This window comes from Triticum aestivum, chromosome 1B (genome assembly GCF_018294505.1).
Source record: "Triticum aestivum cultivar Chinese Spring chromosome 1B, IWGSC CS RefSeq v2.1, whole genome shotgun sequence".
Classification (NCBI taxonomy): Eukaryota; Viridiplantae; Streptophyta; class Magnoliopsida; order Poales; family Poaceae; genus Triticum; species Triticum aestivum.
Window position 1 is genome coordinate 92,600,970 of NC_057795.1, and position 15,250 is coordinate 92,616,219.

General features: G+C 56.0%; 1 protein-coding gene across 1 annotated transcript in view; it reads left to right on the forward strand.

The window, feature by feature from the left end:
* Positions 1-9,432: 9,432 nt before the first annotated feature.
* The window catches only part of LOC123077395 (uncharacterized), a 72,549-nt gene continuing 66,731 nt past the window's right edge, over positions 9,433-15,250 (forward strand). The window contains exons 1-2 of the mRNA XM_044499667.1: positions 9,433-9,615; positions 11,858-11,942. Of these exons, the coding sequence (XP_044355602.1) occupies positions 9,433-9,615; positions 11,858-11,942 (268 nt within the window). The remainder of the gene's footprint in view (positions 9,616-11,857; positions 11,943-15,250) is intronic.

A 15,250-nucleotide genomic window follows, 5' to 3' on the forward strand; every position in this document is an offset into this window, starting at 1 on the left:
ATCGTGGAGATGACCTCCACGCCATCAAATACCTTCCCTTAAAATTGAAGGGACTAGCTAGACACTGGTTGAAAAGCCTCCCCGAAAACTCAATTGGGAGTTGGGAGGAACTCGAAGATGCTTTCAGGGCCAATTTTCAAGGGACTTATGTCCGGCCTCCGGATGCAGACGACCTAAGTCACATAATCCAACAGCCCGAAGAGTCCGCCCGCAAGCTTTGGAACAGATTCCTCACTAAGAAGAATCAAATTGTCGATTGTCCGGACGCCGAAGCCTTAGCGACATTCAAACACAGCATCCATGACAAATGGCTCGCCCGACACCTTGGCCAAGAAAAGCCTAGGACAATGGCAGCCTTAACAAGCCTTATGACCCGCTTTTGTGCGGGTGAAGATAGCTGCCTGGCCCGTAAAGGCACTAGCGACCCCAGCACATCGGAAATAAGGGATGGCAACGGGAAGCCACGACGTAATAAAAACAAACGCCAAAACAAGGAAGAGAGCCCGGATAACACGACGATCAACACCGGATTCAGGGGCTCTCGACCTGATCAGCAAAAGAAGCCATTTAAAGGCAGTAAAGAGGGACCGTCCGGTCTGAACAGAGTTCTGGACAGACTGTGCCAAATTCATGGCACCTCGGAGAAACCTGCGAACCACACCCATAGAGACTGCTGGGTCTTCAAGCAGGCCGGCAAATTAAATGCTGAACACAAAGGGAGGGAAACACCAAGTGAAGACGAGGACGAACCTCGCCAGCCGAACACCGGGGGACAGAAAAAATTCCCGCCAGAGGTTAAGACAGTAAACATGATCCACGCGACTCACACATTCACAAGAAGGCAGGAATGCGCGCTCAGAGACGCGCACGATGAAAAGCCCACCGTACCCATATCTGACTACTGGATGTCTCGTCCGATCACTTTCGATCACATGGACGGCCGAACTAGTATTCGACGCGGAGGATCACAGGCCTTGGTGCTTGACCCAATAATCGACGGATACCGTCTCACCCGTGCCCTCATGGACGGCGGCAGTAGTCTCAATTTAATATACGAGGACACTGTTCGCCGAATGGGGATAGACCCATCCAGAATTAGCCAAAGCAACACCACCTTTGAAGGGGTGATACCAGGCGTTGAAGCCTACGGCAGGGGCTCCGTTGTGCTGGAAGTAACATTTGGCTCCCCAGGCAACTCCAGAAGCGAAGAATTGCTCTTCACCATCGCACCCTTCCAAAGCAGCTATCATGCATTGCTAGGAAGAACGACCTTCGCTCGCTTCAACACATTGTCGCACTATGGCTACCTTACACTCAAGATGCCTGGTCCCCGTGGCATCATCACCATTAGCGGAATCACAGAGCGCCCTTCATGCACAGAGGAATACGCGACGGCCCTGGCGGCCGGACTATAAGCGGCCTCTAATATCAGAAAACAGGACTGGTCATTAAGACCACAGACACGGTTAGACGAGTCCGGTAGCCCGGATAAAATTCAACCGAGCACCATATACGCAATCCCATAGCAGAAACAAGGGGCTATAAATATTGAATACAACCCCACAATTGGCTCAACCTTATTGGCAGGCCATCATCTTACACTTTTACTATCAATCGCACACTTACGTTGTACTCTCCTATGAGTTTTCCTTTTTTTCCACAGGCAACGCTCGCGCGATACCCTTCCAAGATATGGCACAACGGAGACAAAGGCACAGACATGCAGCAGGGCCCCGTTCAACAGGTTTCTTTTTAGATTAAGCCCCTGTGTAAACCTTTTCTATTGCCTCTTGTTGCTCAAACCATCCCATAGGTTCTATACCCATAGAGGATACTGTCGTTATTGGCATTCTGGCACGATAGATTACCGCACGTACCTAGAAACACAGAGTTCATATTGAATGGGCATTCTTGAGCCCATCTTCTATTATAAAGTCCAAACACCTTCGGGAGTGTTCGGCGTCACGGGTTTGGCCTTATATGCATCAGCTCTGAATCATGTCTTGGGTCAAATGTTGGGTTTGCCCGGCTCCTGGGTTTGCCGCCTTACGTTCCGTATTATCGGCTAAGGCAGGCCAAAGGAGAACTACTGCAATTGTGCCCTGGTTATTCCGGATGAGCGCCTTAGTAGAGAAAGCCGAAAACTGACCGTCATGATATAGCGAGAGACTGTTCAACCACTCGAAGACTCACCGGAATCTCTAGGATTCCTCCGCATTAACGAAGGGCTATTTTCCGGCCATGTACACACGCGCCTATATTCGGATGCACGCGAAGGTACCAGGGGCTACATAGTAGCCCCACCATTATATTCCCATGGCTAAGCGAAAGAGTTACAACTATATAGTCCGGTTGCCTTGTTCGACGTGCGATCACCTCCTTAATGGACCAAGACGTTGGATCAAGTGTGATTAAGCATATTCTTCGCAAACACCCCCGCATTGTTCGCGTGGGGCCTGAAGCCAACGACTGCTATCTTGCGGACTACTTGTACATATAAGAATGGCCATACAGGGGAGACAATCATATTTTCAGGCAAAAAATATAAATATAGCCTCATAATCCAAATAAACATTGTTTTTACAATGATTCGACTTATCACTCGAACAAAATATTCTTCGAGCACTGCGCCTCTATTAGGCGGGCACCTTCTATGACCTGCGCCAAGTAGTGCTCGGCCGGATATTGGCTTCCCACCGGATCCTGGGTCGCTATAATGGTGGCCTCCATATCCATCCAATAGGATTTTACGCGGGCAAGAGCCATCCGCGCACCTTCTATGCACGCCGACCTCCACATGGCGTTGATCCGAGTCACGACCCCAAGGAATTGTTGCACCAAACCAAAATAACTGTCCAGCTTGGGCCCCTTCGGCCAAAGATGGTCTATTACAGACCGCATTGCAAGCCCGGACAGCCTATGAAGCTCCGCCACAGCAGCCACTTTCTCATTCAACGGCAGCGGGCGAGTGGGAGCATTGAATTGCGACCAGAAAAGCTTCTCCACTTCCTTATCACCTTGATCCTCGAAGAACTTCGCAGCGTCAGGTGTACTATTCGTCAAGTCCGCATATGCGTCTGCAGGACTCCAACGCCCAGCTAGGGGAGCATACTTTGGATCCAAAAACTTCGTCCGCAGTAGGTAGGAGCCCCCAGCCACGATTTTGTCGACCTGTTGGAGCTCCTCCCGCATACCCTGGATCTCGGTCCACATCTCCTTGGGGGCATTAAGTGCCTTGTCCAGCTCGGCCGAACTAGCCTTATTCTCCTTTTCAAGGAGCACATACCGGTCAGCGGCATTTTTCAACTCTTCAGCCATTTCAGCTATCTTTTCCTCGCTTCAGCGATGAGCAGCCTGTTCGGCTCTCAACTCTTCGGCCGCCTTTAGGGCAGCCGCATTGCTAGCCCGAGCTTGTTCCTTGGCTTGAGCAAGCTCGGCCCTTAGGGCCTCCACGGCAGCAGCACCATCTGTAGTGCATACACAGGGCATTAACATTATGCCATTCTCGCATTTTCCTATACAATATAATAAGGGAAGCAGAGCACATACCCTGCGATTCTTCCAGCCGTTTATTCACCAGCGTGATATCAACATCAATAGATCTGATATTCCTTCTCAGTTCGGCAACTTCAACAGACTGGTCGGCTGCCGGATCCTTGCATACCTGCGCACATATACAACGCAACAATCACTATATGATCCCCCGTTTGCCGCCTATGGTGGGCAACCAGAGTCTCAGGGGCTACTACCCATAGGGAACACACCTAGCGCGTGCTTCATAAAAAAAATAGTGCATTGTTCACTACATACCTCAAAGCCTTTGAGCAGGCTTGTAAATGCCTCATTCAAGCCGCTGGTAGCGGATGAAATCTTCAAGAGCACCATGCTCATTAAAGAGCGGTGCTCCTCCGAGAGCGCGGCTCGCTCGAGGAGGCCCATCAGTACGTCTGGTCGGACATCGAACTATGCCGGATCCTTCTCATCACCCCCGTGGGAGCCAAACGCTCCGGGCCCAGGGTGACTGACGTGTTCGCTTCCGGCTTCGGTAGATCCGGACTCCTCCATGACGACACCTCCGTGTCACCTGCTTCATGAGGTGGAGAGGTGGGTGGAGTCTCACTCTCCATCATCTCCGGACGAAGGTCCCCCGAAGACGAACTCTGTTGAGAAGAGCTGCTCGCCGGACTATAAAAGACAAAGTCCCGGTTATGGATCTTGGAGTAACACCATACCTTTTAATTAATGAATAACTTACGGCTCGGTGGAGGGCTGGCCCGTTGGAGGGCACGCCGCAATGAGGGTGCCCGTCGCGGCAGAGCCCCCTGGTGATACCTTCTTCCCTTGCTTGGGCGACTCCGCCTCCAAGTCTTCGGAGGCTGCCCTCTTCTTCCCGCGTGGGGAGGAGGCTTTAGCCTCCCCTTCCCGGCTATCCTCCATAGTAGAGGTAGCGATTCCGTCGGTTTGGATGCGTAGTGCGGCTTCACTGCCCTTTCCTTCGCCTTTCCTTGAGGGGATTTTGCTGAGCGCCCGGCCAAGGATCTTTGCAATAGTTGGACCAGGCGAGCCTTCAGGAAGTGGTGCCAGACACCTGATTCTCTCCGCCTTGTTGAGCCTTTCCTAGCCACAGAGGGATTTTCAGAATAATAGTTATGATAAATATAAATGAAGTGTCGGACTTTAAGGTTACTTACTTGAGCATCTAGCCATTGCAGCTTAGGCCCGCATCCTCGGTGGCGTCCGGACACTTTACTTGTGGTCCGAAGAATAATTTACACATCCCTTTGAGCTTCAGGCCGAAGAAGTGCTTAATAGTCCGCGGACCCTCCGGATTAAATTCCCACATCCGGAGAGGCCGACGTTTGCACGGCAACATCCGTCGGATTAGCATCACTTGCATTATGCTGACAAGATTTATGTCCCTCTCAATAAGCTCCCAGATGCGATTCTGCAGTTCTGGTACATCGCCAGCAGGCCCATAATCCCGTCCTATGTCGGTCCAAGACGTGAACTGTGACGGAGGGCCCGAGCGGAACTCGGGGGCGGCTACCCACTTTGTGCCCCTGGGAGCTGTTACATAGAACCACCTTCGTTGCCATACATCGGATACTTCCGGGAAAGAACCCTCTGGTCATGGGGCATCGGCGTTCTTGCTTATTATGGCACCTCCGCACTCCGCATGTCGCCCCTTGATCATCTTCGGCTTCACATTGAAGGTCTTAAGCCATAAGCCGAAGTGTGGGTTGACGTGGAGAAAAGCCTCGCACACGATAACGAACGACGAGATATGGAGGACGACGTCTGGAGCCAGATCATGGAAATCCAAGCCATAGTAGAACATGAGCCCCCTCACAAAGGGGTCGAGGGTGAGGCCCAGGCCTCGGAGGAAGTGAGGGACAAACACGACGCTCTCATTAGGCTCCGGCGTGGGGATAACCTGCCCTGGAGCGGGAAGCCTGTGCTGAATATCGGCGGTCAGGTATCCGACCTCCCTAAGCTTAGTGATATCCTCCTCTTGGATCGAGGAGTCCACCCACCGGCCTTTTGCATCGGATCCGGACATACTGGAGGATCTGGGGTGTTGGAGCTTAGGTTTTGAGTGCTGGAGCTCGAGGTGCAAAAAGGAGCAGGAGAGGTGGAAAAGAGGCGTAGGCCTTAACCCCTTTATAAAAGGGATGAATACCAAGAGTCCTCAGCGTGACCGCTTGAGACTTATCTAAAATAAGCGGAATCATACCAACAGTCTCCGTGGGGTCACATATGCCCACATTGATGAAGATCATGTATTAAGAGGAACACGATCTCTGCTTTGGCAGGACGTGCCAATAAAACCGCCTCGCAACGCGAGTCGAGGTGGAGCAGGAGACGTCGGTCCATGTTGGACCAGGCCACGATGCAAGGGCACGACATATAAAAATTGCCAGCAGAACGGATTTAATCTATGTTCCCTACTATGGTGTGTGAAGATCATCTTGCAGATCCGGACACGGTCTACGTGTTCGATAATAACCTTGGAGTATTCGGAAGGAGGAACCCGCCTTGCAATGCCGAAGACAAGACTGCGCGCCGGACTCATCGTCATTGAAGCCTGGTTCAGGGGCTACTGAGGGAGTCCTGGATTAGGGGGTAACCGGACAGCCGGACTGTATACATCGTCCGGACTATTGAAGTGTGAAGATACAAGACTCAAGACTTCGGCTCGTGTCCGGATGGGACTCTCCTTTGCGTGGAAGACAAGCTTGGTGATCCGGATATTATATTTCCTTCCTTGTAACCGACTCCATGTAAACCCTAGCCCTCTCCTGTGTCTATATAAACCGGAGAGGATGGTCCTTAGAAGGCCGATCACAATTACAATCATACCATCATAGGCTAGCTCTTAGGGTTTAGCCTCTATGATCTCGTGGTAGATCTACTCTTTTACTACTCATACCTTCAATATTAATCAAGCAGGAAGTAGGGTTTTACCTCCATTGAGAGGGCACGAACCTGGGTAAACTTTGTGTCCCTTGCTTCCTGTTACCATCAGCCTAAGACGCACAAATCGGGACCCCTACCCGAGATCCGTCGGTTTTGACACTGACAGCGGGCCTCTCTTTTCTTGAGTGCTTTCTGACTTTTCCGCTCCCTCTGTGCGGCTTTGGCCTCCTCTTGCTCTACCGCCCATTCGGCCTTCGCATCTTGAAATTCCTCCCACATAGTTGTGAGGTCGAGCAGCGATGAACTCGGCACGGCAGGATGCCATCGCTTCCCTACCATTTTGTGTGCGGTCGTGGGCGGTGAGGAACTCGGCGCGGCAGGATGCCATCGCTGCCTTACCGGTTAGTGTGCGGCGCGGTGACATGAACGACGCTTGGTGAGAGCTCTGGGGTGGAGTGGCCGGACAACCGTATAGTGCATTGGTTTGTCAAGAGCTCAAGGACAGAAGACGAAGGAAATTTGGATTCCCCTTCAATCCTGGTCATTTATTACCGAGTAAAATGCATTGGCGGTTATCGAACTTGTCTTGATAGTTCACTTTGATCATTGTATACGAGATATGGTGATTATACGGTCACTGGCTCAGTGTATAGCTCCGTATTTGTCTGGTTGACCAGTCAAACAGTCCGCATGCGCCTCATCAGCTCGTGTTCTTTATCTATCTACGCAGGCCTACCTGTCAATGGAGAAAGAAATACTGTAAAAACCAAAATTATGCGTATGTGGGGAATCAAACCACAGACTCGTCGCTGCAACGCACCCTCGTCAGCCAAATGAAAATGAAATACTTCGCGTCAGACACTCACGATCACGCTGTCAAAGCATGCTAATGCATGCACGTCGCCCTCTAAATCAAAGTCCTGCTCATGGCGCAATGCAAACGGCGAGCCCATCACCTCCGCGCCCCGGCGGTGCCTGACATTATTGTTTAGACGTTTGATGGAGGCCTACGCGAATGCCGAGCATGTATTCACCTGACTCAATACCAACGGTCTTACTCGGAGCGCCTTGCTCATGTATATCGTCCATCACAATGACAATCTATAAAACAGCCTAGCTAGAGAGGGCACTATGCTAGTATGGTACGGAGTACGTACTATCGTGAGCGACCGATCTTAGAGCCACTGCACACCGAAACCTCTTCCATCGCTAGCGCGTGTGTCGGGGGTTGAGTGCGACATATGCCAAAGGATGGCTTATCATGGTGGGAGCGAGTAGAACGTCGCCGGTGCCAGGAAACGGGATTAGGCGAAGGCATGCACGCCGGCGAATCTTACCCAGCTTCGGGGCTCTCCGGGGAGATAACACCCCTACTGCTGCTCTGCGGGGTCTCCGCATGATCGCTAAGGCGTAGTGACTACAAGGTTGCTCCTAGAGCTATATTCAGGAGGTAGAAGGAGGCAAGGCTAGCTCTCTTCCTCCTATATGATCTAGTCTAAGGCTAATGGATCCGAACCCTTTGCATGGGTGCCCCGGGGGGTTTATATAGGCCTACCCCCCTGGGGGTACAATGGTAATCTGGCTGGGCGCGGGTCCCAGCCGGCTGTCTCACAGGCCACCGTCTTCTCCGCCAACTGCTGGGGCCCGCCGACTTGCAGGCCCCGCCAGCGAGTCCGGCACTGTAGCCGTGATTCTGATGACGCAGGCTTGGTCACTGGATCGTGTTAACAGTGCCGCCGTCTATCGGGCGATCACTGTCGTTACTTCCCGTCTTGTCTGGTTGATGGTGCGTGGGACCCGTGGGAGAGGCTGGCCGACTCTGGGGAGCCGACTCCCACGGGGCCGCCTTCGGGGCGTATCCGCCGTCTTCTATGCTCTCACTGACTGGCGGGTCCGCCGTCTCCGAGCCGTACAGGTAGGTCATCGTGGCCACATTGCACCGCACACTATGGCCGAGGTTAGGGCTGGTATGGCAACAGTGTCGGGCCACGCCAGAGATCTCCAGCAGTAGGACACACTGTAGCCATGCTGGCCCCTCGCAAGCAGGAGGTGACGGCCACGCCGTGGTCGTACCCGCCTCGCCTATTGTGATGAGTGTAGAGTCGTGGGCCGACTCTCCATAGCCGGCTCCTTCGGAAGTCGCCGGCCATGAGTCGGCTCATCTAGGAGCCGCTATTTGAGACTCGGCTCATCTGGGAGTCGCCATCTGAGACTCATCTCATCTGGGAGTCGCCATCTGAGACTTGGCTCATCTGGGAGTCGCCATCTGAGACTCAGCTCATTTGGGAGTCGCCAACTGAGAGTCGGCTCATCTGGGAGTCGCCATCTGAGACTCAGCTCATTTGGGAGTCGCCATCTGAGACTCGGCTTATCTGGGAGTCGTCGTCTGGGACTCGGCTTTGAGGGGCGCGGCCTGCCCCGATGTCTTGAAAGGTTCTGGGCTCGGGTTAGCCTACCCGTGGCCCATTACTCTGACAGTAGTCCCCGAAGCTGGTGAGGCTCCAAGAGTGACTCGCTGGGGGGCCTCAACAGTTTCATCCTTCTGGTGGTGGAATCTGGGCTTCGCTGGACGTCTTCCCCTGGGCCGACTATTCGAAGTCGGATTCGTAGAGGGCCGTCCTGCTTTGTGGAGAGCTCGAAAGTCATGGCGGGAGACCAGGCGGCGTGCCTGATACGCTTCCCTGCTGCCGCCCGCCGCGACCCTATCGCGCGACGCCACGCGACGGGGAGAGTCCGCTGGCCCGCGCGCGCGACGTGACGGGCCGTCAGGCGGGGCCCGCCACTACCATGCCTCGGTAACTTCGTGGGGTAAATTGTGGGGCGGCGTGGGGCTCTGAGCGTAGTTAATCTCACGCCCGCCCCCTCGGCTTCTCAGCCTCCAAGGCTATAAATAGGGGGGGGGGGGAGTGGAGCGGCATAGCACTCGCGCCCATCTCCTCCGATCCCCGCTTCCTCTTGCCTCCTCTATCCTTCTTCTTGCCATCGGCGAGCAGAACCATACCGCACCAGCCAGCGATGAGCTCTTCCTCTGCCGCCGCGGCTCTAGCCGTGCGTTCCGGCGCGTGGGACGGCTCAGTGGTCAACGGCGACCTCATTGAATTCCTCCGCAAGACGCGCCGCCTCCCCGGCACACACCTCGTGCGAGCCCGCACCACGTCGGCGAGGGAGATATTGCTGGCGCCGGAGGAGGGCGAGCGGGTCATCTTCCGCTCGCACCTCATGCGCGGCCTGGGGCTGCCGGCGAGTGGCTTCTTGCGCTCCTTCTTGGAGTTTCACGGCCTCCAGCCGCACCACCTCACCCCGAATACGGTGGTGCTGCTGTCCGCCTTCGCCACTCTGTGCGAAGGTTTCCTCGGCGTTCCCCCCACCATCGAGCTGTGGGGAGAATTCTTCTCATCTATGCTCGGCACGCACGTCACTGGCGTGCCGGCTCAGTGCAGTGCCTTCATCGCGATGCGGCGGCTCGACGGCCGACAACCCCTTCCCTTCCATCTCGCTGATCAAGTCGGTGAAGATGTGGCAGCGCTCGTACTTCTACGTGAAGAACCTCGCCTCCGACGGCGACTGGGTTAATCTGCCGCCTTATGAAGCCGGCGCCCCAGCTGGGAGGCTCCCCAGCTGGTCTCATCGAGTCAAGACGCTGACTCCTGCCGGAGCCGCCGCCGTAGCGCAACTCCGAGTCTTGACGCAGTCGGAGGGCCTTGTCGGGGCCGACTTGCTGGCCGCCTTCGTGGCCCGCCGAGTCTTCCCGCTCCAAGGCCGGCCTCACCTGATCTGTCAGATGAGCGGCCACCAAGACCTGAGTCGGATGAGCACCAAGGAGATGCCCCGCGCGGAGGTGGCAAACATGGTGAACCATATCGTGAACTGCGAGTTCGGGGAGGACTGGCAGTTCGGCAAGGAGCCGTACTCGCGCGCCAACCCTCCTCCAATGGTAAGTCATATCTCCTTATTGCTTTGTCTTCTTTATGGCCGAATCCGGTTTCTGATTTTCATTGGTTTCTTCTGAGCTAGAACCCCCTCATGCAGCCTGCAGCCGGTGTCGCGATACTGCCCCGCGAGTTCGTCCCCGACCGCACGAAGAGCGATGTCGACGACCCCGACTTGGGGGCGGCGGCGATGGAAGCCGACGCCGAAGGCGGAGGAGGAGGAGCGGGAAGTGGACTCAGGCTTTCGGCCACCTTCGCTGACTGGCTTGAGGATGACGCCGAAGGGGAAGTCGCCCCGCGCCATCAGCTAAGGGTCGGCCCCTCGGGCGCAGGTTCCTCTACCAGTCCGGCTGGCCAAGGCGGCGTGAAGAGGCGTCTCGCCGGGCCGAGTGCGCCCGGCAGCAAGTTGAAGAAGTTCAAGGGGGCGGCCGCCGCGACCAAGCGGGAGGGGGCGGCCGCGAATGCCAACCGCTTCCGTAGGGAAGTGAGAAGGCCGCCGCTAGTCTCTGCGTAAGCTTTTACGCTTTTGTCTTTATTTTTCTCTGGTGAATCTTGTCCGAGTCTTCTTTCATACTCCTCCCGTTCTTCTTTAGGGCCCCCCTTTCCCTTGAGAGAGTTGCCGTCCCCTCCGTCATGGGGTCGGCAGAGACGTGCGCCAATACTCGGCGGGTCGACCCCGCCGCCGACCTCCGGGAGGCGACGGGGCGAAACGCGCGGGAGAAGCGCGACAAGGAGGAGGCCGACCGCCTGGAGAAGGCGGAGTCCAGAAGGAGGCTGCCTCCGCCCAGAAGAAGCTGGAGGACGCTGAAGCCGCCCTTGCGGCGAGACAGCGAGGTGAGGAGGCCACACGTCGCCAATCAGCATTGTTCGTCCCCCCACTGTCCTCCTCACCACCGCCACCGGAATTCACAGGGCAGACCGGAGAAGCCGGCGCCGAGAACCCCGTCATGGAGAAGGAGAGCGGAGAGGCCTCCATGTCGGACATGCTAGTGCCGCCGCCTCCGCCTCCACCGCCGTCTGGGAGAGCCCACGGCAAACAGCCGGCAGGCCCGCCGGTGCCGCCGACTGAGGATGAGGCGAGGCTGCTTCTTCAGGTTGCCTTGGCAGTGCGCCGCCGCCTCGAGAAGGCGACTTCGGCGCCGCGGCCCCTGGAGGTCGGAGCCGCCAGCTCGGCCATCCCAGACACCGAGGCAATGAGTGCCGCGCCCGTTGGGTGGGTGCGTGGAGGCGGCACGGGCCCGCTGAACCAGGCGCTTCTGGATGTCCAAGCGAAGCTTCGAGCCGAAGGCGACGCCCTCCAGATCTGCACCAAGGCGCATCTAGCGTCGCGAGCGGCCGTCCGGGTATGTTTTCCTCTTTGATTCTTGTTTTTCTTGCTCTTCTCTGTGGGGGCGCGCCAGCGCACCCACTGGGTGTAGTCCCCGAGTTTCGGGCCGGCTGCTGAGCAGGCGGCTCGGAACTCCCTCTGGCGAGTTCTAAGTACTTGTTTTCTCTGAAATCTTTGTTTGCAGGAGTATCAGAACCTCCGCGCCACTGCCTTCAACTGCAATGTTGAGGAGTTGAGTAAGCAGACTGCCAACTTGACGGAAAGCCGGAGTAAGTTCTTTTCCTCTTCTTCGCGGGGGCGCGTTGGCGCACCCGCGGGCTGTAGTCCCCGAGATTCGGGCCGACTGCTGAGCAGTCGGGCCGGATCTTCCTGGCGATCTTCCTTCTTGACGACTTCAACATCTCCTTTCTTGTTCTTCTTTGTTCGCGGGGGCGCGCTGGCGCACCCGCGAGCTGTAGTCCCCGAGATTCGGGTCGACTACTGAGCAGTCGGGCCGGATCTTCCTGGCGATCTTCTTTGCTGACGACTTATTTGTCTCTTTCTTTCGCTCTTCAAGGGCCAACGCTACTCATCAGGAGCAGCTGGGTGAAGTTAACACCACCTTGCGCGTCATGGGGGAGGAGTGCAGCAAGCTCGCTGCGGAGCGCGATCTGCTTACTGCGCAACTGGCCGAGCAGAAGGAGCTGCTCAAGAAGACACAGGACGAGGCCGAGAAGAAGGAGGCTGCTCTTCTGGCCGAGTTCGAGAGCGAGCGCTCCTCCTGGACCGACAAGGAGGTGATGCTGACCTCCGGCTTCCACGAGATCGAGGATATCATTGATGGTGAGCTTTCTTTCTTTGAGTTTCCGACTATGTGTCAGGCTGACTTCTGATTTTTTGACTTGCTTCTTTTTTGTCTTGGCAGACTTCTTCCCTGGCCACTCGCAGGCAGTCCCTCTAGCCATCGAGGCTGATCGTGAGGCGCGGAGGGCAAGCGGCGAGGCGATTGCCGCCAACGCTCCCCTGACTATCGATGAGCAGCTTCTGAGCATCGAGGCCCGTCTTCATCCGGCCCACCGGCTGATGCGCTGGCTTCAGCGTGCTGGCGCCCAGGTAGTTGCCGCCCTATGGCCAGACATGCTGGCTCTGGGCACCGCCAGCCGGACTGCCGACTGGCTGGAGGTCGCAGCCGACCGTCTTGAGGCCTGGAAGGGTTCCTCGGCCCGGGCCAGAGCGCGCCAGGCCTTGGAATTTGTCAAGGCGTGGTATCCGGGGCTGGACCTGGACCGTCTGGCCGCGTTCCGGTCAGAGGCCCAGGCCGAGCTGGAGGCTGTGGAGGGCGCCCTTGTCGAGCGTGCGGCGGCCATCGCCAACTACACGGGCACCAGTGTCTTCGTCCCCGAGCGGGCTGAAGGCGTCGAGGAGGTGCCGCCAGAGTGGTTCGGGATGAACCCGGAATATGGCAAGAACTCGACGGAGGTGATTGACTCCAGCACTGAGGAAGAAGGCGAGGCAGAGGACGAAGGCGAGACGGAGGTGCCAGAAGGCGGAGCGGGCGACCAGCCTCAGCTCGACCGTGCCTCTAGCAATGAGTCGCATCCGACCGGACCGACTGCCGCTGGCGGCGATCAAGCCGAGACTGCCAAGCCGACTCCCCCGGCGCCTGACACCGCTGTCTCCTCCGACCCTCCGAACCCGTCTGCTGCTCCCTAGGCTGCCTTCTGGCTTTATTTATCTGTTCTAGAAAGTCTTTGATGAACTTGTTAATTTGCACAATTCCACCCTCGGGGTGTATTTTGAACTTCTGTCTGAAGATTCGTCCAATGGGCCTATGCTTATGTAAATATTAATCCGAGTTCTATCTTTCCTTTCTCATTGCTCCTTTGGCTTTTTCCTTTGCCGCCTTCCCCTAGTTGCCGCTTTGCCAGCCGGCTAACCACTCTGCGGACTGCCGCTGGGCCAAATGCCTGGCTACTTTGGGGAAAGCAAGTACTTGCCTTTCTTTGGAGTTTATTTAACAAGTTGGATAGAAAGCAGCAAGCGGAATATTCGCGAGTTGGCTTGTAAAAAGGGGGGTTAGCAGCCGGCTTAGGCTATGTTGATGTTTTAGGTCCTTAGCCATTTTTCGTGTGGACGCCCATTCATCCTTACTCCTGCCTACCAATCAGTCGCTCTGCGAGCTGCGGCTTTTGGCAGGAGACGGCTTAGGCGCCGCACACTACTTGTCCGACTTCAGGAAACATTTCATAGCGCCAGACGGCGAGTCCCCGGGCCGACTAGTTGAGCCCGGCGCCAAGCGGCGTAGCAAGAAGTAGCATACTTGAAGGCATAATTCTTATCATACAGATAATCAAAAGGGGCAGTCCCCGAGCTTGTCTCAGGGGCCCGAAGTCTCGGTACTTTAATACAAAGGGGTAGCGTGATACATACTGAATCAGCTGTAAAATCTTCGAAGGAGGTTTGCATTCCATGGTCGTTCCGACTCTTTGCCGGAGTCGTCTCTCTTGCATGCTCGGGGCTTCTGAGCGCCGATCAGGTAGTAGGAGTCATTGCCCAACACCTTGCTGACAATAAAGGGGCCTTTCCAAGGTGCCGACAACTTGTGCTGGCCGGCTGTCCGCTGGATCAGTCGGAGCACAAGGTCGCCCTCTTGGAAAGATCTTGGCTTGACCTTCCTGTTGTAATATCGGCGTAGGCTCTGCTGGTAGATGCCGGACCGACTGAGTGCCAACAGCCGGCCCTCTTCCAGCAGATCGACGCCGTCTTGACGTGCTTCTTCTGCTTCCTCCTTGGTGTACATGGTGACTCGCGGGGAGTCGAATTCTATGTCCGCCGGGATGACGGCTTCAGCACCGTAGACGAGGAAGAAAGGCGTGAAGCCGGTTGATTTGTTTGGAGTCGTGCGCAGACTCCAGAGGATGGCTGGAAGCTCCTCAAGCCAACAGCCGGCCGAACGCTCCAGTGGTTCAACCAGGCAGGGCTTGATGCCGGATAGGATGAGGCCGTTAGCTCGCTCTACCTGGCTGTTTGACTGCGGATGGGCGACGGACGCTAAGTCCAGTCGGATGCCCTGCGTTGTGCAGAAACGGGCCAAGGCTCCTTTGGCAAAATTTGTGCCATTATCGGTGATTATGCTATGTGGTATGCCGTACCGAGTCGTAATGTCGGCGATGAAGGTTACTGCAGTCGGACCATTCAACTTCTTGATGGGTTTTGCTTCTATCCACTTGGTGAACTTGTCCACCGCGACAAGTAGGTGAGTTAGGCCGCCTCGCGCCATCTTGAATGGTCCCACCATGTCCAGGCCCCAAACCGCAAAGGGCCAGGCGATGGGAATTGTCTTGAGCGCTGAAGCCGGCTGGAGCGGCTTGGAACGGAACATCTGGCACCCTTTGCAGTTTTGGACTAATTCCTTGGCCTCCTCCAGGGCAGTCGGCCAGAAGAAGCCGTGTCGGAAGGCTTTGGCGACGAGTTCCCTTGAAGCCGCATGATGGCCACACTCACCTTCATGAATGTCTCTCAGGATTGCTTGGCCTTGTTCTGCCTCGACGCAGCGTTGGTAGACACCAGTGACACTGCGCCTGACCAGCTCTCTGTT